Genomic DNA, 22,061 nt, shown 5'->3' with positions numbered 1-22,061 from the left:
CTGTATGAATTAGCTGAATTCTGTGAGTTTGGTGTTGCTAAAGAAGAGCAAATCAGAGACAGAATAGTTATTGGCATTGCAGATACGGCAGTCTCACTGAAGCTACAGTTAGTCTGATTTAACATTAGATGGGGCTATTAGGATGGCCCGCCAGAGTGAACTGGTGAAAAAGCAAAGTGCTGATCTGAGAGTATTGTGGATGAAGTACAGCCGTTTAGGAGAGCTGCCAGTGAAAGGCACAGTGTGAGCGGTAGACCTAGAAGTGGATGGGCGCAGCATGCCCGGTGCAGCCGTGCCCATGATCAGTGTCATATGCCCTGCTAAAGACAAAAGATGTAGAATATGTAAAAGGATGGGCCATTTTGAAGTGGTGTGTAAAACTGAATATATTACGGAGATGCAGGTGGATAGCGACCAGGAGGGTCGTGAAGTGTCCTTTGTGTAGGGTCTGTTGTTGAACGGCCGGGTTCAGAAGATGATTGGAAGGTTACTTTTACTGTAATGGGAGCCAAAGTTGCCTTTAAGATTGACACAGGAGCAGATATCGCTGTAATGTCCCTTGCAGCATTCATAAAACTGCCTCAACAGCCCCATCTGGCAAAAGTTACTACAAAAGTCCATAGTCCTGGTGGCCGCATTGATTGTGCAGGGAAATTTCTTACCAGCTGCAAGTACAAGCAAAGGAAATTCACCATGTGGGTGCATGTGGTTCTAGGTCATTGTTCTAACAATTTATTGATCAGAAAAGCAGCCTGTGGTTTGGGCATAGTAGCCAGAGTGAATGAGATTTCTGAAGATATGTTTGGTGAATTGGGCCTACTGAATTGCAAGCCAGTCCGTATATCACTTAAAGGTGACGCAGTCCCATACAGCATTACTACTCCCCGTAGAATTCCGTTCCCGCTCATGCCTCAAGTGGAGAAGGAGCTTATGCGCATGAAGAATATGGGGGTTATTGAAGAGGTTGTTGAAGCAACTGACTGGTGTGCCCCCATTGTACCTGTTGCAAAGAAAAACAGGAAGGTGCGCATTTGCGTAGACTTGAAAAGGTTGAATGAGGCAGTGAAGAGAGAGATTTCTGCTGCCGACACTGGAAGACATAGCTCCGAAATTGGCTGGAGCTAAGTTCTTCTCTACATTGGACGATTCCTCTAGATCCAAAGTGCCACAAACTGACTACCTTTATTACACCGGTAGGTAGGTTTTGCTTCTGCAGACTCCCCTTCGGGATATCCTCTGTTTACTGAAATCTTTCAAAGGGAAATGAGTTCTCTCCTAAGAGACCACATGGGCACGGCAGTCGTCATGGATGACATCTTAGTGTATGGGTCTACTTTGGAGGAACATGATCAACGATTGAGCTGTGTGTTGCATAATATCAGAGTCTGGGCTGAAGCTAAATAAAGAAAAATGCCATTTTAGAAATGCTGAGTTCTGTTACTTTGGGCATATCAATGTGGATGGCATCAAGCCAGACCCCAAGAAAATTTGTGCTATTGAACAGATGAAAAGTCCTTCCGATGTACATGAGCTGAGACAAATATTGGGCCTTGTAAATTATCTGGGTCTGCCCCAGTGCTGGGGTTCTACAACCCTTCCAAAAAGACTGTGGTTAGTGCTGATGCGAGCAGTTAAGGGTTAGGGGCTGTCCTCCTGCAGTTAAATGAAAATAAACTACAGCCCATCGCCTACTGTTCCCGCACACTGACGGCTGCTGAGTCAAAATACGCTCAAATTAAGAGAGTGCCTGGCTGCAGTTTGGGCCTGTGAGCGCTTCACCGTTACCTAGTGGGTTTAGAGAAATTTAGTCTGTAGACTGACCATAAACCGCTAGTCCCTCCTAATCAACTCCTACGATATCGACAAAACACCCTTAAGATGCCAGAGACTTCTAATGAGGCTGTTCAGGTTCAACGTTCAGGCAGTGCATGTGCCGGGGAAACAACTGGTTGTGGCAGATACACTATCCAGGCTCCCGCTGGCTGCTGCCGAAGAGTCTTCAACCAAATCGGATGTGAAAGTGTATGTAGATTCAGTTCTGGCCTCAAAGTCCATTTCTTCAAGAAAACTAGAAGAAATAAAGAAAGACCTTTTTAGATACAGACCTCCTAGAAGTTATAAAGTACATAAAAGGTTGGCCTGAGAGTTGGGCAGCCTGGATGTCTTAGTTCTTACCAGCCAGAGAGGTTGCAGCTCACGGAGCTGGAGGGCTTGGTGCTGTTCCAGGACCGCATCAATATTCCTGTCAGCATGAGGCAGGAGATGTTAAAACAGGATTCACAATGGACACTTAGGCATTGCAAAGTGCAGAGAAAGGGCAACTACGGCTGTATGGTGGCCTGGGATCAGCTCCGACATTGCAAGTCATGTGTCTAAATGTGCCTTTTGCCGGGAACGCCGGCCTACTTGGAGAAGGGAGACTTTGATTTCTACTCCGCTGCCTGTAGGCCCGTGGCAGAAAATAGCTGCTGATTTGTGCGAATTGCACGAGAAAAAGTTCCTAGTTGTGATCGACTACTATTCCAGGTATTTGGAAATTGCACCTTTGAATGAAATCTCAAGTCAAGCTGTTATCATTAATCTTAAGAGCTTGTTCGCCCGGTGGGGCATTCTATTGGAGCTGGTGAGTGATAACAGAATGCAGTTCGCTTCTACAGAGTTCAGTTCTTTCAGCAGGGAATATGATTTTATACATTCCACGTCAAGTCCACATTACCCGCAGGCCAACGGAATGCTGAAAGGGTAGTTCAAACAACAAAATTAATTTTAAAGCAATCTGAGCTGTACCTGGCCCTCCTATAGGGTGACACCCATTCAATCCATGGGGTTTAGCCCGGCACAGCTGATGCTAGGACGCCAGATTTCCACCACTTTACCCTCTGTGGGTGTCTTCCAGCCGACTGGCTCTATTTCTTGGGACGAAGTCCTTTAGGAAGGATGAAGAGGCAAGAAGGGGCTATCGATTCTTCTACGACATGAGACATTCTGCGAGGCCCTTGCAGGAGCTGAATGCGGGGCAAAGTGTCAGAATTAAACTGGATGATGAGAAGAAATGGAAGACGCCTGCTACGGTAATTGGACGCTCTCCAGAACCAAGGTCTTATGTAGTCCTTACTGATGGAGGGACAGTTACACGACGTAACCGAAAACATCTTCAGCCTGTACCTGAGAGTTTGGAACTGGATTCCTCAGTACCACCGCTGGTGGGATCCCCTGTTTTTAAAAGGGGTGCCTTCCCCTCAGCAAGATCACATCGTGGATATGTCTTTGCCTCCAGCGGACTCTCAATCACCTTCTTCTGTATCAGAGGACAGTTCATGTAGAGTTACATCAAGAGGAAAGAGTGGTGAAACTTCCGATATCGGGATTAACTTTAATTAGAACAGTGACCGGAAGTATGGGCAGAATAATCCCATGGTCACTGTGAACTAGGGTAGTCTACCCCGATGTTCAAGTCAGGATGTAATTCATGTGGTTTATATTTTCTGTAACTTATTTGTTATATACTATACAAAATTGTTGTTGTATACTTTGTTTGTATATCTTGTTGTTTGTTATTTTCAAATGTAAGTTTTGTCCTTTGAAAAGGGGGAAGATGTGATGAGAGCAGGAAGTGACGTCGCTAGATTGGGGGCGGGGCTTAGGTCCGTTTTGTCTGTGTCGCAGTTAGTGAGATCAGCCATGCTCTTATTATTATTATTATTATTATTATTATTATTATTATTATTAGGTATTTGTAGAGCGCCAACAGATTCCGCAGCGCTTTTTAATAAAATAGAGTTGTACCATCTTTGCTGTGTCCTGCATCTCATGACATTCTAATTCTATACAGCATGTCATTTGTGCACTAGTGATGTTGCAAGTCTGTATGTTTAACACATACATAAAATATTGCTCAGGAACCACAGCAAGCTGCTGATTACAAGGGGACTCATCCTGTGAGCCAATCAGCAGTGGCGTACTCATGACCTAGCTGCATACCAGTACATCACAAGTTTCTTGTGTGATCGCCCTCTTAAGAAATTAAAAAAAATGTTTTGCTCAGATTTTCTTGGCAAATAGATAAGTGAATTACAGTGACAGATTTCCCTAATGTAGACCAATGGGCACCTTGCTATATAACACTGTACATTAATGCACAGGATATTCACTTGTGCTTTTCTCTGGGTTCACATTACTGCTGATCTGTAACACCTAGAGAATGATTTGTGCCAAATCTAGAATGTTTTGGGGTTTTACTTGTAATCAGAAGAGAGCTTCAATGTTGTCTCACTGTTGAATTATTGCTGGGAGCAATACGAAGAGTTCTGTATCGACAGAAAAGGGAGTGAGACCACTCAGTTTATTGTTAACCCTTTAAATTATACTAGGGCACCTCCCTAAACAAAAAGGCATTTTGTTTTTGCAGTGGAAATGAGGCACGGAATCCTTGAGGGCCAGAGAAGCTCCAAATCATATTTTTCAATATAGGGGTTAATCCAGGTCCCTTTTTAAAATGTCCCTGTTGTCATTTGTGATCCTTTCACAGCAGTGGGTTGACTGATACCGCAAGAGGATGTGTGGTGGCTTTCTAAGCTTTAAGCAGGCATCTAGAGAGTGCTTGTCTCCCTGGGATTTATAAAGGAGTGGTACAGTGTGTGACCAGAATCCTATAACGTGCAATTGGGGGCTGGTTGACAGATTAGCTGCTTTCCGGATCTCTGTAGAAATCGCATGACATTTTGGTTTCCGGTTTTATCATTGTGATAAGGATTACTCTGGTTAATGTTAGTTTTAGAAGCAACATCTAATCTTTAGACTTAAATAAACAAAGCCACTTGCTGCTGAACTTTACCATCCAGTTGTGTGAGAAAATTGACAAAACTCTTTCTATTAGAGATTTTATATATGGAGATTATTTTAAAGTGACTTTAAACATAATTTTCTCTTTAAATCTGTTTAGTGCGCATTTTTCATTCATTTATTTATTATTTTTATTCTTTTTGTTTAGTTGCTCATTTCCGGGGTAGATAAGATATAAAGTTTTTACAAACGCCTTTTCAATGACCGTAGATATATCGTGTAAGCATCTACACAAAGTGGGTTTTTTTTTGCAGTACATTTATATTGCCAAAAATTCTTCTAGTAAAATCTAATAGTTTTAGTAAAAGCTTTTACTGTGCATGAAACACCTATATTAAGCATATGTGTATATTCCCCCTTGAACCCACTTTCAATCACCACAGGTTTTCTGAGCAGGCAGAGTACCCAGTGATTGGTTACTAGATGCATTTTCCCTAAGTGCAGTGCATTTAAGAATAAATCTTTACATCAAAACTCTGCAAATTGATTTACAAACTACCAAAAATTGGTGTTTAAATTTTCCAGCCCCCTGTATCATGTGACAGACATAAGCCAATCACAGACTAGTACACATTTACTCTGTGAGCTTGTGCACATGCTCAGTAGGACCTTGTTCAACAGAAAGTGTGCATATAAAAATACTGTATCAAATTATATAATGGTAGTTTAATTGTAAAGTGTCTTAAAACTGCTGCTCTTTCTGAATCATAAGTGTATTTTGACTTGAGTGTCCTTTTTAAGGGATTTTGATTACAAGACTTATCTGATGTCTTACTCTAGAAGATGACTAGGTCAGCCAAGTGTAAAGGTTTGGCCAAACTCACCTTATTTGTAGGGGCCAATCCAGACTTGCTAGTAGACGTGCTGTGCCACTGTCATTTTGTTAGTAAAGATTGCATTGTGTGGCATTTTCCTCTCTCGTTGCCCCTGCTGAGGCCTGTTAGGGACCAGATACTTGCAGGATTATGCTTGTGAAGTCTGCAGTGGGCATTTTTCTTTTTTTTTTTTTTTTTTTTCTTTTTTTTAAATCTGTGAAACCTGCAGCTTTTTTGTACATAATTAAGCATATATTGCAATCTAAAGGGGCTTTATTTCCAGTTTTTAAGGGCCACTTTCACCCCCCACAGGCATGAAAGCAAGAGTTCTTAACATGATGTTTTGTTTAAAACAATATTATATCATATATGCACAATAATCTAACATTCTAGCTAAAATATGCAATATGCTTGTATTAGTAAAAATGATTCTAGTAAAATGTGCAATTTGCTGAGTTTATACTGAACACAGCTTGTGTGGAGCTTATCTATGACCCCACATAAATGATACAAGTAAACGGATAATTAAAGGGACACTGAACCCAATTTTTTTATTTTGTAATTCAGAGCATGACATTTTAAGCAATTTTCTAATTTACTCCTATTATCAAATTTTCTTAATTCTCTTGGTATCTTTATTTGAAATGCAAGAATGTAAGTTTAGATGCCAGCCCATTTTTGGTGAACAACCTGGGTTGTCCTTGCTGATTGGTGGATAAATTCATCCACCAATAAAAAAAAAAGTGCTATCCAGAGTTCTGAACTCAAAAAAAGCTTAGATGCCTTCTTTTTCAAATAAAGATAGCAAGAGAACGAAAAAAATATTAATAGGAGTAAATTAGAAAGTTGCTTAAAATTGCCTGCTCTATCTGAATCTTGAAAGGAAAAAAAAATGGGTTCAGTGTCCCTTTAAAAAATGCTGGTATATGTAAGATATCTACATATGCTCCACATGACTGTACATAGTAGAAGCTGTCACTGAAACAGTGATATACTTTTTTGTAGAGGTAATTTTATTCATTGCAAATATTTTTGCCAAAACGCTGTTAAGGTGAAATGCATAAATATGAACTCTGTAACAGCAGTCAAAAAAATTATATATTCTAATCAATTGTGTTCATTCTTTTTCTCTGTAAAGGATATTGCCTATGTGGTTGTGCAAAAAGTTGCCTCTGTGTTGGGATTTATATTCATTTTTTTTTTTTTTTCTTTTCTGGTAAGTGTAAGTTAAATCTACTTCTAGTTAAAGGGACAGTATACACTCATTTTCATGTAACTGCATGTAATAGACACTATTATAAAGAATAAGATGCACAGATACTGCTATACAAATCCAGTATAAAATGGTTTAAAAACTTACTTAGAAGCGGTCAGTTTGGCTCTGTTGAAAAGGTAGCTGGAAAGCCCACTGCAAGTGGCAAATAAGACACTCCCCCCCCCCCCCCTTCTTTTGCATATGAAAAGACCCTTTACACAAACAGGAGCAAGCTGGAGTAGGTAGCTGACAGTATTCAAATAAAACTTTGGGGCTTGGTTAGGAGTCTAAAAATCAGAGCAATGTTATTTAAAAATAAAATTATACATTTAAAAAAAACAAAAAAACTTTATGGGCTTTATAAATAGATCATCTACAAAACATTTATGCAAATAAAAAATGAGTGTATAATGTCCCTTTAAGTGAAATAAAGAGTCATGAATCCAACTTTTGGCTCCTTGTCCATTCAGCTTGTTCAGCGGGATATAGGATAGAATACTGATTACTCTGGTGTTTGCAGCTCTCTAGCAAGTGCTGTCTTGTTTTATGGGTAGTGGCACTGGCAACTTGTAAATGCTACAAATGTAAACTAGTCTACTGAAAAGTGTAGTAATGGGAAAACAAATTGCTTGTCCATAAACCCTATCTACTGATATTTAAATGGAACTGTGTTTTCCTGATGATGGATTCTGCGTATGGCTTCTTTATTCACCTTGCATCAGTAAAAGAGGGGGCTTAAAGGAACACTGTTCCCAAAAATTTAATTTCGTGATTCAGATTGAGCATGAAATTTCAATCAAATTTCGAATTTACTCCTATTATCAAATTATCTTCATTCTCTTGGTATCTTTATTTGAAATGCAAGAATGTAAGTTTAGATGCCGGCCCATTTTTGTTGAACAACCTGGGTTGTCCTTGCTGATTGGTGGATAAATTCATCCACCAATAAAAAAAGTGCTGCAAGAGAACGAAGAAAAATTGATAATAGGAGTAAATTAGAAAGTTGATTAAAATTGCATGCTCTTTCAGAATTACAAATGAACAAATTTGGGTTCAGTGTCCCTTTAAAGGGACAGTATACTGTAAAATAGTTTTTCCCTTAATGTGTTTACAATTGCTTTTTTACCAACTGCAGAGTAAAAAATGTATGAAAATTAGCTTTTTAAGGTTTATTTCTGTATATTAAAGCTCTGATTTTGTGTTTTGAAGCCACAGCCTAATAAAATAGGTTGAGCTTGTAGGTATAATCAGATCTCATTACTGTATCACATTGTGTACATATACATGCTTCTTTATCTTATATCTGTCCATAAAACAATCACCAGTACTTTGAGAGAACAATGGAAAATCAACATTTTATTACCTTATCTCTGCTTTATCACACTGGGAGTGTAATTTCTTCTGCTGGCTGTGTTTACAAAGCTTATCTATAGCTGGTACGCGCGGCCACAAACTTTCAGAATAGGTGGGGATACCACATGCTAAATTAACAATTTCAAATGCCAATATAAGGGTAAAGGAGCTACTTGTAAACAATTTAATACACTCCAGCAGGTAAAGTGGATCATTGGGAACAAATTAAAGGGGAGAAAATTTTTGAGTAAACTGTCCCTTTAACAAAGAGGGAAAAAAAAACAAATACATTTTTATACTAGTTTTTTTTTTTTTTTTTTTTAATTAAATCTACTCCACACCATGTGTACTTTTTTTTTTTGAATGGTGGATTACATTTAGAGTATACCTTATTAAACTTTAGATGGAACATGCAATGTAAAAAAAAAAAATTGCTTTAAACTCTTGGAATCCTAAATTGAAGATTTAAACCTAGGTTGGTTCATAGGTGCTCAGACGCACATAAATTAGCATTCTATAGTTTCAGTGTTTGCAACAATGTATATAGAAACATGAGCCTAGCTAGGTTTATGCTTCAAAGGATATCAAGAGAACAAAGTCATTTTTATTTTTTTTTTTAAATATAAAATGCATGCTCTGAATCGTGAAAAAGCTAATATTTTTCTCTTTAGTGTCCCTTTAAAAGTATACCCCATAAAATGTCTGCAGACAAAAAGGCGAATCACTGTAATGCTAAGTACATTGTTTTGCAGTTCTCGGATAAATCCAATTAGGGAAATATATGAAGTAGGGTTAGCCTTGATAAGTCAGCAGGGTGCATTTCAGTTTGTGAGAAGTCAAGTCATCATATTTTTTTTATATATTATTATTATTATTATTATTATTATTATTATTATTATTTTTTTTACAGAGCTACATTAAAAAAATAAATATATATATATATACATACACATTTTATATTGAAATCGTTGTTTACATGCATGTGTTTGCCAACAGATTTATAATTATAAATGCTTTTTAAAGTTCCTATTGTTTTGTAGACCAAATACCTGTCCCCTGAAAAGCCACTTGATTAGCTTATCTCCTTTGTGGCTTATTAGGGGCAGAAAAAAACACTACACAGATCAATATGGCAGAATGTATGCCCCTGAGAGAGAAAAACAGAGGTAAATTACATGAAAAGTAATAATGCATTTGTTGCACTTTCCTACATATAGATAACTATTTTATACCAAATTTCAATGCTCCCTGGATCCTGTGACTAGACAAGCTCTGGTTTGTGATTAAAACTAATTATACATATGAGAGCAGAATTTAAACACGTGTGTGAGATCCAGCTCCAAAAAAATGCCTCGAGCAACTGCCTTCTTACGAAGGATCCGAATGTACAAGTTTATATGCGTTTGTGGTGTGTGTGTGTGATTTCTCATTCCTTCTCTCTCTCTCTGTCTCTCTCTTTCTTTCTCTTTTTCTTTCTTTCTCTTTTTCTTTCTTTCTCTTTTTCTTTCTTTCTCTTTTTCTTTCTTTCTCTTTTTCTCTTTTTCTCTCTTTCTCTCTTTCTTTCTTTCTTTCTTTCTTTCTTTCTTTCTTTCTTTCTTTCTCTCTCTTTCTCTCTCTTTCTCTCTCTCTCTCTCTTTCTCTCTCTCTCTTTCTCTCTCTCTCTTTCTCTCTCTCTCTTTCTCTCTCTCTCTCTCTTTCTTTCTTTCTTTCTTTCTCTCTCTTTCTCTCTCTTTCTCTCTCTTTCTCTCTCTCTCTCTTTCTTTCTCTCTCTTTCTTTCTCTCTCTTTCTTTCTCTCTCTTTCTTTCTCTCTCTTTCTTTCTTTCTCTCTCTTTCTTTCTTTCTCTCTCTTTCTTTCTCTCTCTTTCTTTCTTTCTCTCTCTTTCTTTCTTTCTCTCTCTTTCTTTCTTTCTCTCTCTTTCTTTCTTTCTCTCTCTTTCTTTCTTTCTCTCTCTTTCTTTCTTTCTCTCTCTTTCTTTCTTTCTCTCTCTTTCTTTCTTTCTCTCTCTTTCTTTCTTTCTCTCTCTTTCTTTCTTTCTCTTTCTTTCTTTCTCTCTCTTTCTTTCTTTCTCTCTCTTTCTTTCTTTCTCTCTCTTTCTTTCTTTCTCTCTCTTTCTTTCTTTCTTTCTCTCTCTTTCTTTCTTTCTTTCTCTCTCTTTCTTTCTTTCTCTCTCTTTCTTTCTTTCTCTCTCTTTCTTTCTTTCTCTCTCTTTCTTTCTCTTTCTCTCTTTTTCTTTCTTTTTCTCTCTTTTTCTCTCTTTTTCTCTCTTTTTCTCTCCACTTTCAAATCTACACTTGAAATTCGGACTAAGTGCTTTTTCATTGTTGTGTTTTTTTTTTATCATGCATTTGTTGATTATGCAAATTTACTGGTCCTTTTAAATGCATTATTTGGTGTAATGTCCATTTACTGGCAAAGACATTTAATACCTGAATACAGCAACTCCTACAAAGCATGGACCATACAGTAGACAAAGAAAAATTCCAGCCCAGTCTTTAGATAATGGGCGTAATATGGAAAAAAAAAATCATTGTGATTGCACAAGTTACTAAAATTTATTTTCAAAAGTAAACACTGGAAACATTGTTTTGGGAAAAAATGAACACACTTCCTTTTTCTGTATCTAAAGCATATTTTACCCTTCACTGAAGCGCATGAACACGCAGGCTCATGTGAGGTTTCCTACCTAAATAAACATTGTCAGGCTGAAGGAAGAACTCAAGTATTTATTTTTCAATGCAGCAGGATCAAAACAAAAGCTTGTTCTAGAGATGGAGAACGAGACAACTGCTTAGAAAATGTGTAGAACTGTGAGCAAAGATAGAGATTATGCTGCTCTGGATTAAATAGTGTATAGGGGTTCTGTGATTGCTCAGTGAAATAAACAATACTTTCTCCAACATAGGTGTGTCCGGTCCACGGCGTCATCCTTACTTGTGGGATATTCTCTTCCCCAACAGGAAATGGCAAAGAGCCCAGCAAAGCTGGTCACATGATCCCTCCTAGGCTCCGCCTACCCCAGTCATTCTCTTTGCCGTTGTACAGGCAACATCTCCACGGAGATGGCTTAGAGTTTTTTAGTGTTTAACTGTAGTTTTTATTATTCAATCAAGAGTTTGTTATTTTGAAATAGTGCTGGTATGTACTATTTACTCAGAAACAGAAAAGAGATGAAGATTTCTGTTTGTATGAGGAAAATGATTTTAGCAACCGTCACTAAAATCCATGGCTGTTCCACACAGGACTGTTGAGAGCAATTAACTTCAGTTGGGGGAACAGTGTGCAGTCTCTTGCTGCTTGAGGTATGACACATTCTAACAAGACGATGTAATGCTGGAAGCTGTCATTTTCCCTATGGGATCCGGTAAGCCATGTTTATTACGATTGTAAATAAGGGCTTCACATGGGCTTATTAAGACTGTAGACTTTTTCTGGGCTAAATCGATTCATTATTAACACATATTTAGCCTTGAGGAATCATTTTATTTGGGTATTTTGATATAATAATATCGGCAGGCACTGTTTTAGACACCTTATTCTTTAGGGGCTTTCCCAAAGCATAGGCAGAGTCTCATTTTCGCGCCGGTGTTGCGCACTTGTTTTTGAGAGGCATGGCATGCAGTCGCATGTGAGAGGAGCTCTGATACTTAGAAAAGACTTTCTGAAGGCGTCATTTGGTATCGTATTCCCCTTTGGGCTTGGTTGGGTCTCAGCAAAGCAGATACCAGGGACTGTAAAGGGGTTAAAGTTAAAAACGGCTCCGGTTCCGTTATTTTAAGGGTTAAAGCTTCCAAATTTGGTGTGCAATACTTTTAAGGCTTTAAGACACTGTGGTGAAAATTTGGTGAATTTTGAACAATTCCTTCATGTTTTTTCGCAATTGCAGTAATAAAGTGTGTTCAGTTTAAAATTTAAAGTGACAGTAACGGTTTTATTTTAAAACTTTTTTTGTACTTTGTTATCAAGTTTATGCCTGTTTAACATGTCTGAACTACCAGATAGACTGTGTTCTGAATGTGGGGAAGCCAGAATTCCTATTCATTTAAATAAATGTGATTTATGTGACAATGATAATGATGCCCAAGATGATTCCTCAAGTGAGGGGAGTAAGCATGGTACTGCATCATTCCCTCCTTCGTCTACACGAGTCTTGCCCACTCAGGAGGCCCCTAGTACATCTAGCGCGCCAATACTCCTTACTATGCAACAATTAACGGCTGTAATGGACAATTCTGTCAAAAACATTTTAGCCAAAATGAACACTTATCAGCGTAAGCGCGACTGCTCTGTTTTAGATACTGAAGAGCATGACGACGCTAATAATAATGTTTCTGAAGGGCCCCTAACCCAGTCTGATGGGGCCAGGGAGGTTTTGTCTGAGGGAGAAATTACTGATTCAGGGAACATTTCTCAACAAGCTGAACCTGATGTGATTACATTTAAATTTAAGTTGGAACATCTCCGCATTCTGCTTAAGGAGGTATTATCCACTCTGGATGATTGTGACAAGTTGGTCATCCCAGAGAAACTATGTAAAATGGACAAGTTCCTAGAGGTGCCGGGGCTCCCAGAAGCTTTTCCTATACCCAAGCGGGTGGCGGACATTGTTAATAAAGAATGGGAAAGGCCCGGTATTCCTTTCGTCCCTCCCCCCATATTTAAAAAATTGTTTCCTATGGTCGACCCCAGAAAGGACTTATGGCAGACAGTCCCCAAGGTCGAGGGAGCGGTTTCCACTTTAAACAAACGCACCACTATACCCATAGAGGATAGTTGTGCTTTCAAAGATCCTATGGATAAAAAATTAGAAGGTTTGCTTAAAAAGATGTTTGTTCAGCAGGGTTACCTTCTACAACCAATTTCATGCGTTGTCCCTGTCGCTACAGCCGCATGTTTCTGGTTCGATGAGCTGATAAAGGCGGTCGATAGTGATTCTCCTCCTTATGAGGAGATTATGGACAGAATCAATGCTCTCAAATTGGCTAATTCTTTTACCCTAGACGCCACTTTGCAATTGGCTAGATTAGCGGCTAAGAATTCTGGGTTTGCTATTGTGGCGCGCAGAGCGCTTTGGTTGAAATCTTGGTCGGCTGATGCGTCTTCCAAGAACAAGCTACTTAACATTCCTTTCAAGGGGAAAACGCTGTTTGGCCCTGACTTGAAAGAGATTATCTCTGATATCACTGGGGGTAAGGGCCACGCCCTTCCTCAGGATCGGCCTTTCAAGACAAAAAATAAACCTAATTTTCGTCCCTTTCGTAGAAACGGACCAGCCCAAAGTGCTACGTCCTCTAAGCAAGAGGGTAATACTTCTCAAGCCAAGCCAGCTTGGAGACCAATGCAAGGCTGGAACAAGGGAAAACAGGCCAAGAAACCTGCCACTGCTACCAAGACAGCATGAAATGTTGGCCCCCGATCCGGGACCAGATCTGGTGGGGGGCAGACTCTCTCTCTTCGCTCAGGCTTGGGCAAGAGATGTTCTGGATCCTTGGGCACTAGAAATAGTCTCCCAAGGTTATCTTCTGGAATTCAAGGGGCTTCCCCCAAGGGGGAGGTTCCACAGGTCTCAGTTGTCTTCAGACCACATAAAAAGACAGGCATTCTTACATTGTGTAGAAGACCTGTTAAAAATGGGAGTGATTCATCCTGTTCCATTAAGAGAACAAGGGATGGGGTTCTACTCCAATCTGTTCATAGTTCCCAAAAAAGAGGGAACGTTCAGACCAATCTTAGATCTCAAGATCCTAAACAAGTTTCTCAAGGTTCCATCGTTCAAGATGGAAACCATTCGAACTATTCTTCCTTCCATCCAGGAAGGTCAATTCATGACCACGGTGGATTTAAAGGATGCGTATCTACATATTCCTATCCACAAGGAACATCATCGGTTCCTAAGGTTCGCATTCCTGGACAAGCATTACCAGTTCGTGGCGCTTCCTTTCGGATTAGCCACTGCTCCAAGGATTTTCACAAAGGTACTAGGGTCCCTTCTAGCTGTGCTAAGACCAAGGGGCATTGCTGTAGTACCTTACTTGGACGACATTCTAATTCAAGCGTCGTCCCTTACTCAAGCAAAGGCTCACACGGACATAGTCCTGGCCTTTCTCAGATCTCACGGATGGAAAGTGAACGTGGAAAAGAGTTCTCTATCTCCGTCAACAAGGGTTCCCTTCTTGGGAACAATAATAGACTCCTTAGAAATGAGGATATTTCTGACAGAGGCCAGAAAAACAAAGCTTCTAGACTCTTGTCGGATACTTCATTCCGTTCCTCTTCCTTCCATAGCTCAGTGCATGGAAGTGATCGGGTTGATGGTAGCGGCAATGGACATAGTTCCTTTTGCACGCATTCATCTAAGACCATTACAACTGTGCATGCTCAGTCAGTGGAATGGGGACTATACAGACTTGTCTCCGAAGATACAAGTAAATCAGAAGACCAGAGACTCACTCCGTTGGTGGCTGTCCCTGGACAACCTGTCACGAGGGATGACATTCCGCAGACCAGAGTGGGTCATTGTCACGACCGACGCCAGTCTGATGGGCTGGGGCGCGGTCTGGGGATCCCTGAAAGCTCAGGGTCTTTGGTCTCGGGAAGAATCTCTTCTACCGATAAATATTCTGGAACTGAGAGCGATATTCAATGCTCTCAAGGCTTGGCCTCAGCTAGCGAGGGCCAAGTTCATACGGTTTCAATCAGACAACATGACAACTGTTGCGTACATCAACCATCAGGGGGGAACAAGGAGTTCCCTGGCGATGGAAGAAGTGACCAAGATCATTCTATGGGCGGAGTCTCACTCCTGCCACCTGTCTGCTATCCACATCCCAGGAGTGGAAAATTGGGAAGCGGATTTTCTGAGTCGTCAGACATTGCATCCGGGGGAGTGGGAACTCCATCCGGAAATCTTTGCCCAAGTCACTCAGCTGTGGGGCATTCCAGACATGGATCTGATGGCCTCTCGTCAGAACTTCAAAGTTCCTTGCTACGGGTCCAGATCCAGGGATCCCAAGGCGGCTCTAGTGGATGCACTAGTAGCACCTTGGACCTTCAAACTAGCTTATGTGTTCCCGCCGTTTCCTCTCATCCCCAGGCTGGTAGCCAGGATCAATCAGGAGAGGGCGTCGGTGATCTTGATAGCTCCTGCGTGGCCACGCAGGACTTGGTATGCAGATCTGGTGAATATGTCATCGGCTCCACCTTGGAAGCTACCTTTGAGACGAGACCTTCTTGTTCAGGGTCCGTTCGAACATCCGAACCTGGTTTCACTCCAGCTGACTGCTTGGAGATTGAACGCTTGATCCTATCGAAGCGAGGGTTCTCAGATTCTGTTATCGATACTCTGGTTCAGGCCAGAAAGCCTGTAACTAGAAAGATTTACCACAAAATTTGGAAAAAATATATCTGTTGGTGTGAATCTAAAGGATTCCCTTGGGATAAGGTTAAGATTCCTAAGATTCTATCCTTCCTTCAAGAAGGATTGGAAAAAGGATTGTCTGCAAGTTCCCTGAAGGGACAGATTTCTGCCTTGTCTGTGTTACTTCACAAAAAGCTGGCAGCTGTGCCAGATGTTCAAGCCTTTGTTCAGGCTCTGGTTAGAATTAAGCCTGTTTACAAACCTTTGACTCCTCCTTGGAGTCTCAATTTAGTTCTTTCAGTTCTTCAGGGGGTTCCGTTTGAACCCTTACATTCCGTTGATATTAAGTTATTATCTTGGAAAGTTTTGTTTTTAGTTGCAATTTCTTCTGCTAGAAGAGTTTCAGAATTATCTGCTCTGCAGTGTTCTCCTCCTTATCTGGTGTTCCATGCAGATAAGGTGGTTTTACGTACTAAACCTGGTTTTCTTCCAAAAGTTGTTTCTAACAAAAACATTAACCAGGAGATTATCGTACCTTCTCTGTGTCCGAAACCAGTTTCAAAGAAGGAACGTTTGTTGCACAATTTGGATGTTGTTCGCGCTCTAAAATTCTATTTAGATGCTACAAAGGATTTTAGACAAACATCTTCCTTGTTTGTTGTTTATTCCGGTAAAAGGAGAGGTCAAAAAGCAACTTCTACCTCTCTCTCTTTTTGGATTAAAAGCATCATCAGATTGGCTTACGAGACTGCCGGACGGCAGCCTCCCGAAAGAATCACAGCTCATTCCACTAGGGCTGTGGCTTCCACATGGGCCTTCAAGAACGAGGCTTCTGTTGATCAGATATGTAGGGCAGCGACTTGGTCTTCACTGCACACTTTTACCAAATTTTACAAGTTTGATACTTTTGCTTCTTCTGAGGCTATTTTTGGGAGAAAGGTTTTGCAAGCCGTGGTGCCTTCCTTTTAGGTGACCTGATTTGCTCCCTCCCTTCATCCGTGTCCTAAAGCTTTGGTATTGGTTCCCACAAGTAAGGATGACGCCGTGGACCGGACACACCTATGTTGGAGAAAACAGAATTTATGTTTACCTGATAAATTACTTTCTCCAACGGTGTGTCCGGTCCACGGCCCGCCCTGGTTTTTTTAATCAGGTCTGATAATTTATTTTCTTTAACTACAGTCACCACGGTACCATATGGTTTCTCCTTTGCTAATATTCCTCCTTAACGTCGGTCGAATGACTGGGGTAGGCGGAGCCTAGGAGGGATCATGTGACCAGCTTTGCTGGGCTCTTTGCCATTTCCTGTTGGGGAAGAGAATATCCCACAAGTAAGGATGACGCCGTGGACCGGACACACCGTTGGAGAAAGTAATTTATCAGGTAAACATAAATTCTGTTTTACAGGCCTATACACCGGTGAACTATCAAAAGAACATTACTCAATTGGTTCTTTCTTGGTGGGTAACATTTCAAAAGTATAATATTGTTTAACCAGATCTATCTATCCTTTATCTTACCCATCTGCGCCACTACCAGATACCAATATGACCATGCTCATTAGCAGATATGAACAACAAACACATTTTTATTTGTTTAGGGGGTTGTACCTCCACAAATCTGGTTAAACAATATAATACTTTATATTTACAGGTTCTGGTGACTCCACATTTTGTTGATGGAAGTAAATGGGAAAGTTGTTTAAAATTGTTGCTCTATCTGAATCATGAAAGTTTAATTTTGAATTTAGTGTCCCTATAACGTTCTATAACCACCACTGACTAGTAGAATTCCCAAGCCATATAGAATTATGAAATACTTTTAAAGGGATAGTTAACATCTTATAATTACATGACATTTCCGTTGTGCTGCTAACGAATAATATATCAACCAAATCTTAACTTTTTAAAAACAAATTTTCTCTAGAGAAACTCACCCACCATTTTGCCTTATTTGGAGGAGCTACTCTGGGCTTTAGTCAGCAAGACTACAAGATGGCCAGGGTCATAAAGTTACTATAAAATGCATTTTTTTGCAGTTAACATCACTTAGGGATATATATATGTGTGTATATATCTATATATAGTTAGCCTTAAGAAGTCAGTAGGGTGCTTCTCAAGTTCTATTGCTAAATTACATGAAAGGGGACAAAATAAATATATTGCAAAACATTTTGATTGCACATAACTAAGCATTTATATGGAAATATCCAGGCATTTATATGGAAATATCCAGATATTTACTGTCCCTTTTTTAAAATCTGATTACTGATAAACCACATACTTCTGACTACGCAATCCTGCAGGGCAGATACATTGCCTGTCTGACGTCAAGTGTGCTATGCATTGTTTGCAGATTTGTGTCTGACTTTAGTATTTAAGGTCTTGTGCAGAACTTGGAGGAAATGTATTTTGCCACCTCAGATTACATTTCATATTATTGTGTAGTACTATGGAAGAATATTAACACAGCTGCTTCATATGGGAGTCTGCTAGCTGCCACATTGTCCAGTTCTCTCCTAGTTATGTGGCTGTAGGAGAGAGTTTATATTGGTGGACATGATTTTTGCCAAGACTGCAACATGTACAAAATCATACTACTTGGAACCAGGTAAAATAATTTTAACAGGATATTCTAAATGTTCAGTTGTGCATTGATTTGATTACCTTTTCTCCTACTACTGGGTCCTTTTTAACCTTTTAAACCTTTTAATATTTTTAAAATACAGCATGCATTGGAGTAGATTCTATTCCAGTTGAAAAGCTTGCAAACAACATTTGCCAAAGAGTTCTTATCTGGCTTTTTATTTTTTTCTTCTGACCTTTTCTGTCCTACAGTTAGTAAATTATTCCTTACATTGTTTCTTAATATAAGGAGAAAAAAAATAATAAATTTATTTATTTATTTTTTCCATCAGGGCTTGACAAACCTAGGAGCCATTGCCTCCTAGAATTTTATCCCTGGCGCTTAACTTTTGGGTTATTCTCCATAGATCTATATACAGATACCACTGTCTGGCTCCTAAAAGTATTTCTGGCTACTGAATATTCTTACTGGCCCCAAAATTTTAAACAGATTTGTCAACTACTGTATTACATATTATATTAAAGGGGCATACAGCTTAAATTAAATGCCTCATAAAAAAGGCTTGTGTAGAAACAATGTTTTACCAATTACTTTCATTATTTATTTTCCCCTCCCTTTCCTGTGATTTACACAAAGTGTTTTATTTAACTTTTTGTCCCCGTCCCCCCCATCCTAAGTGAGGCTATGATGTGTCTTGCAGAACATGCAGTGTATATAGCTCTTTTTATCTGTCCATAACTGGCAACAGCAGAGATCAGATAAATACTTTTATTGATATTCTTTAAAGTGTACATCCCTTCAAAACAATGCAAATATTTGCTAACAAAACTTAGTTTAATTTTAAATCCTTTATGTTTTTTTAGATCTTTTGCCATTCACTTCTGTATTGCCGATCTGTACTATTTATATTTAAGATTGCAGCTTTCACCTTTTTTTACTGTCCTAAAAGATTTTTTTTTTTTTTTTCTCAATTGCATCTGAAGGCGTGAAATGCTGGAATTTCTTGGGCTTACGTCAAGACAAGCGTGACCTTTTGTCAGCTGTTCTCATTCATGAAATAACTATTTCATTCTTTATATACTTTGCCTAAACTTGTGCATTTGACACGCCAGCTGCATTTTAAGAGAGTCTTATGCCAAATCAACTTTCTCTAAACCACTACAGCATGTAATTTAAACATTACCGGCCCTGTTTTACTGTTTTGCATCCTCAAAAAGGGGTTAAAAACACAGAGAAAGTTCTGGTCAGGAGTTGTAAACATTGCGGTACGTGGCCAGTGAGCCAATCGGGAGAAGCAGTCTCACAGTTGCCATAATTGATGAGGTGTGGGGCCTGTAAATTCCACAACCAATTTCACTTATGTGACCTAGTTTTACTTTAGGACAGATCCTGCAACCTTTTTTTTGTTTTCTCATCTTTACGTTGTTCTTTAAATTCCAGTCCTAGCACAATGTGCTGCTTTAACATGAGAATTCTTTGAAGTTTATCACGGTGGTGCTCAGTGAAGGGAGACTGTAATATCTCAAATGTAGCCAAAAAAACAGTTTGTAATGATTTTTATTTTAACACGGTTTTTTAAAATTGGGAAATTTGTAAGGAGTGATTCATTGGCTTCATAGAGGCTAGAGTGCTTCCTGTAGGATGAAAGGGACAGTCATAATTAGACATTCGTGGCTTAGGCAGAGCATACCATTTTCAACCACTATCTAATTTACTTCTAATATTTAATTTGATTCCTTCTCTTGTTATCCTTTCCTGAAAGGTTTATCTAGGGAAGCTCAAGAGCTGCAAATAACCTAGGTTCTAGCTGCTGATTGGTGGCTGCATATATATATATTTGTCATTGGCTCACTCATGTGTTCAGTTAGAAACCAGTAGTGCATTGCTGCTCCTTCAACAAATGATACCAAGAGAATGACGCAAATTTGATAATAGAAGTAAACTGGAAAGTTGTTTTTAAAATTGTATGTTCTACCAAAATCATGAAAACCATTTTGGGGGGTTTATGTCCTTTTTAAGCACCATGACCTTGCAAAATTCTATAAAGTGGTTAAAGCAAATAACCTAAACACATTTTAGGTTTCTAAAGATGTATGTTCCTGAATTGGAAATTAAGTTTTTGTTTTAAAAAAAAAAAAGCGTCAATTTTAAATGCTTTTAATACCTTTTTTATTCTGTATACAGATCATTTACAATGTAGTGCAAAAAGGCACATGAAACAGTTTTCTCTTGTGATGTGGACAGATAATTGTCCTTTAGGCATTGCGCAAAGTACACATCTGGCCTTCTGCATTCCCCAACTCTTGCTTGTCCATGGTGATCAGGGAGTTCCCTTTAACTGTGTCATAAAGCTACAGATGGTTAATGTAAAAAGTGCTATTTGTAGTTTGCACATGTGTGTACGTGGTACCTTCTATTGGGTTACACCTTTCTCAGGCTTGTATGTAATGACGGACGTGTCTTATCTATAAATGGTGACGCTCGCATTGTAACGGAGGAGATTCACAACACGCCCCAAGTACGTGTGCTTTGTTTCTTTAAAATGTGTGTGTGTGTGTGTGTGTGTGTGTGTGTGTAATATACTGTGTATATATAAACAAGAGTATTGTATTGAGCAATGATACATTTTTTTTTTTATTGGACTAACTATACATTTATAAGTAGACAATCTGGTGAATTGCACCAGACTTGATAAAGGAAGGAACTCTTCCGAAAGCTTGTCGACTTATAAATGTATAGTTAGTCCAATAAAAAAAAAGTATCATTGCTCAATGCAATACTCTTGTCATTTTGATATCTAAATCTCTGGACTAACACGGCTACTCCAATAAAAAAAAAAATATATATATATATATAATTTTATTTAGCAAGTATTTCATTAGCCTTGAAATTGATATAAAAGAAATTTAAGCTGCAAAACAAGTGTACGTTTCAATAGCATTGAGCTATTTTAATATTTAATAGTTTGCTACAGCTCTATATTTGTTTAGTTTTCAGTTATTTCAACGGGTATTTGTTGTTGATGCTGTGCAATTCTTGCAAATGAGTAGATCTCTCCCAGAGCACTATTCAGATTAGAAACCACTTACACTGCAAAAATGTGGAGTAAATTAAAATCAACTAAGAGTCTAACACTTATTTGATGTTCACATACATACATATGTTCATTCATACATTCTTTTTACTACATTAAAGGGACATTGTACTTGTACACATTTTAACCCCTTAACCAGAAACATACCCTATACGTCGGTCTTATAATGGGGCTTGGGTTTATTAGCATGGCTTTTGCCGCCAGCAACGTTACAATAGGAGGCCTAACCCAATCTGTAGCGCTAGTCTCTCAACTCAAATGTATAACTAGCGCCGCTGATTAGTACTCAAGGGACCAGCAGTGCTCTGCGGGCTGTAAACAGAACTTTTACTATTTGTTAAACCAGGGCTCGACAAACCCAGGAGCCTGGGAGCCACTGGCTCCTAGAATTTTACCCCTGGCTCCTAACTTTTTGGGTTATTGTGTTAAACCCTTTTTTGGTGATTAAAAACATAAGTTGCAGGTTACTAGTATTACAGTTACTCATTCTAATGAATTGTAGCATGTAATCATAATGGATCTTTAGGGAATCCTGTGCAGTGTCTAATATTTATACTCTGGGAAATCTTGACATAAGCTTGCTTTAAAAAAAAATAAAAAATTCTACTCTCTACTCCAGACTGCAGAAAAGCAAATATTTTTACAGTATATATTGGATGTAGCAGATGGCTATATAGGACCCACCTGAAATGTTTTCACAGGTGAGAAACCGTTTCAGAAACAGACATTTTATGTGCAACACATTTACGTGCAACACATC

At 39.0% G+C, this 22,061-nt stretch overlaps 1 protein-coding gene across 2 annotated transcripts in view; it reads left to right on the top strand.

The window, feature by feature from the left end:
- Positions 1-22,061, top strand: part of TSKU (tsukushi, small leucine rich proteoglycan) — a 36,444-nt gene that overhangs the window by 5,007 nt on the left and 9,376 nt on the right. The window contains exon 1 of one of the 2 annotated variants that reach the window (XM_053708695.1): positions 18,014-18,231. The exons of the other annotated variant lie outside the window; for it this stretch is intronic. Coding sequence (XP_053564670.1) covers positions 18,180-18,231 — 52 coding nt within the window. The 5' untranslated portion in view covers positions 18,014-18,179. Of the gene's footprint in view, positions 1-18,013; positions 18,232-22,061 lie in introns of those variants that run through there. 2 annotated transcript variants of the gene reach the window in all.

This window comes from Bombina bombina, chromosome 3 (genome assembly GCF_027579735.1).
Source record: "Bombina bombina isolate aBomBom1 chromosome 3, aBomBom1.pri, whole genome shotgun sequence".
Classification (NCBI taxonomy): Eukaryota; Metazoa; Chordata; class Amphibia; order Anura; family Bombinatoridae; genus Bombina; species Bombina bombina.
This window is presented reverse-complemented; position numbering and strand designations above follow the sequence as displayed.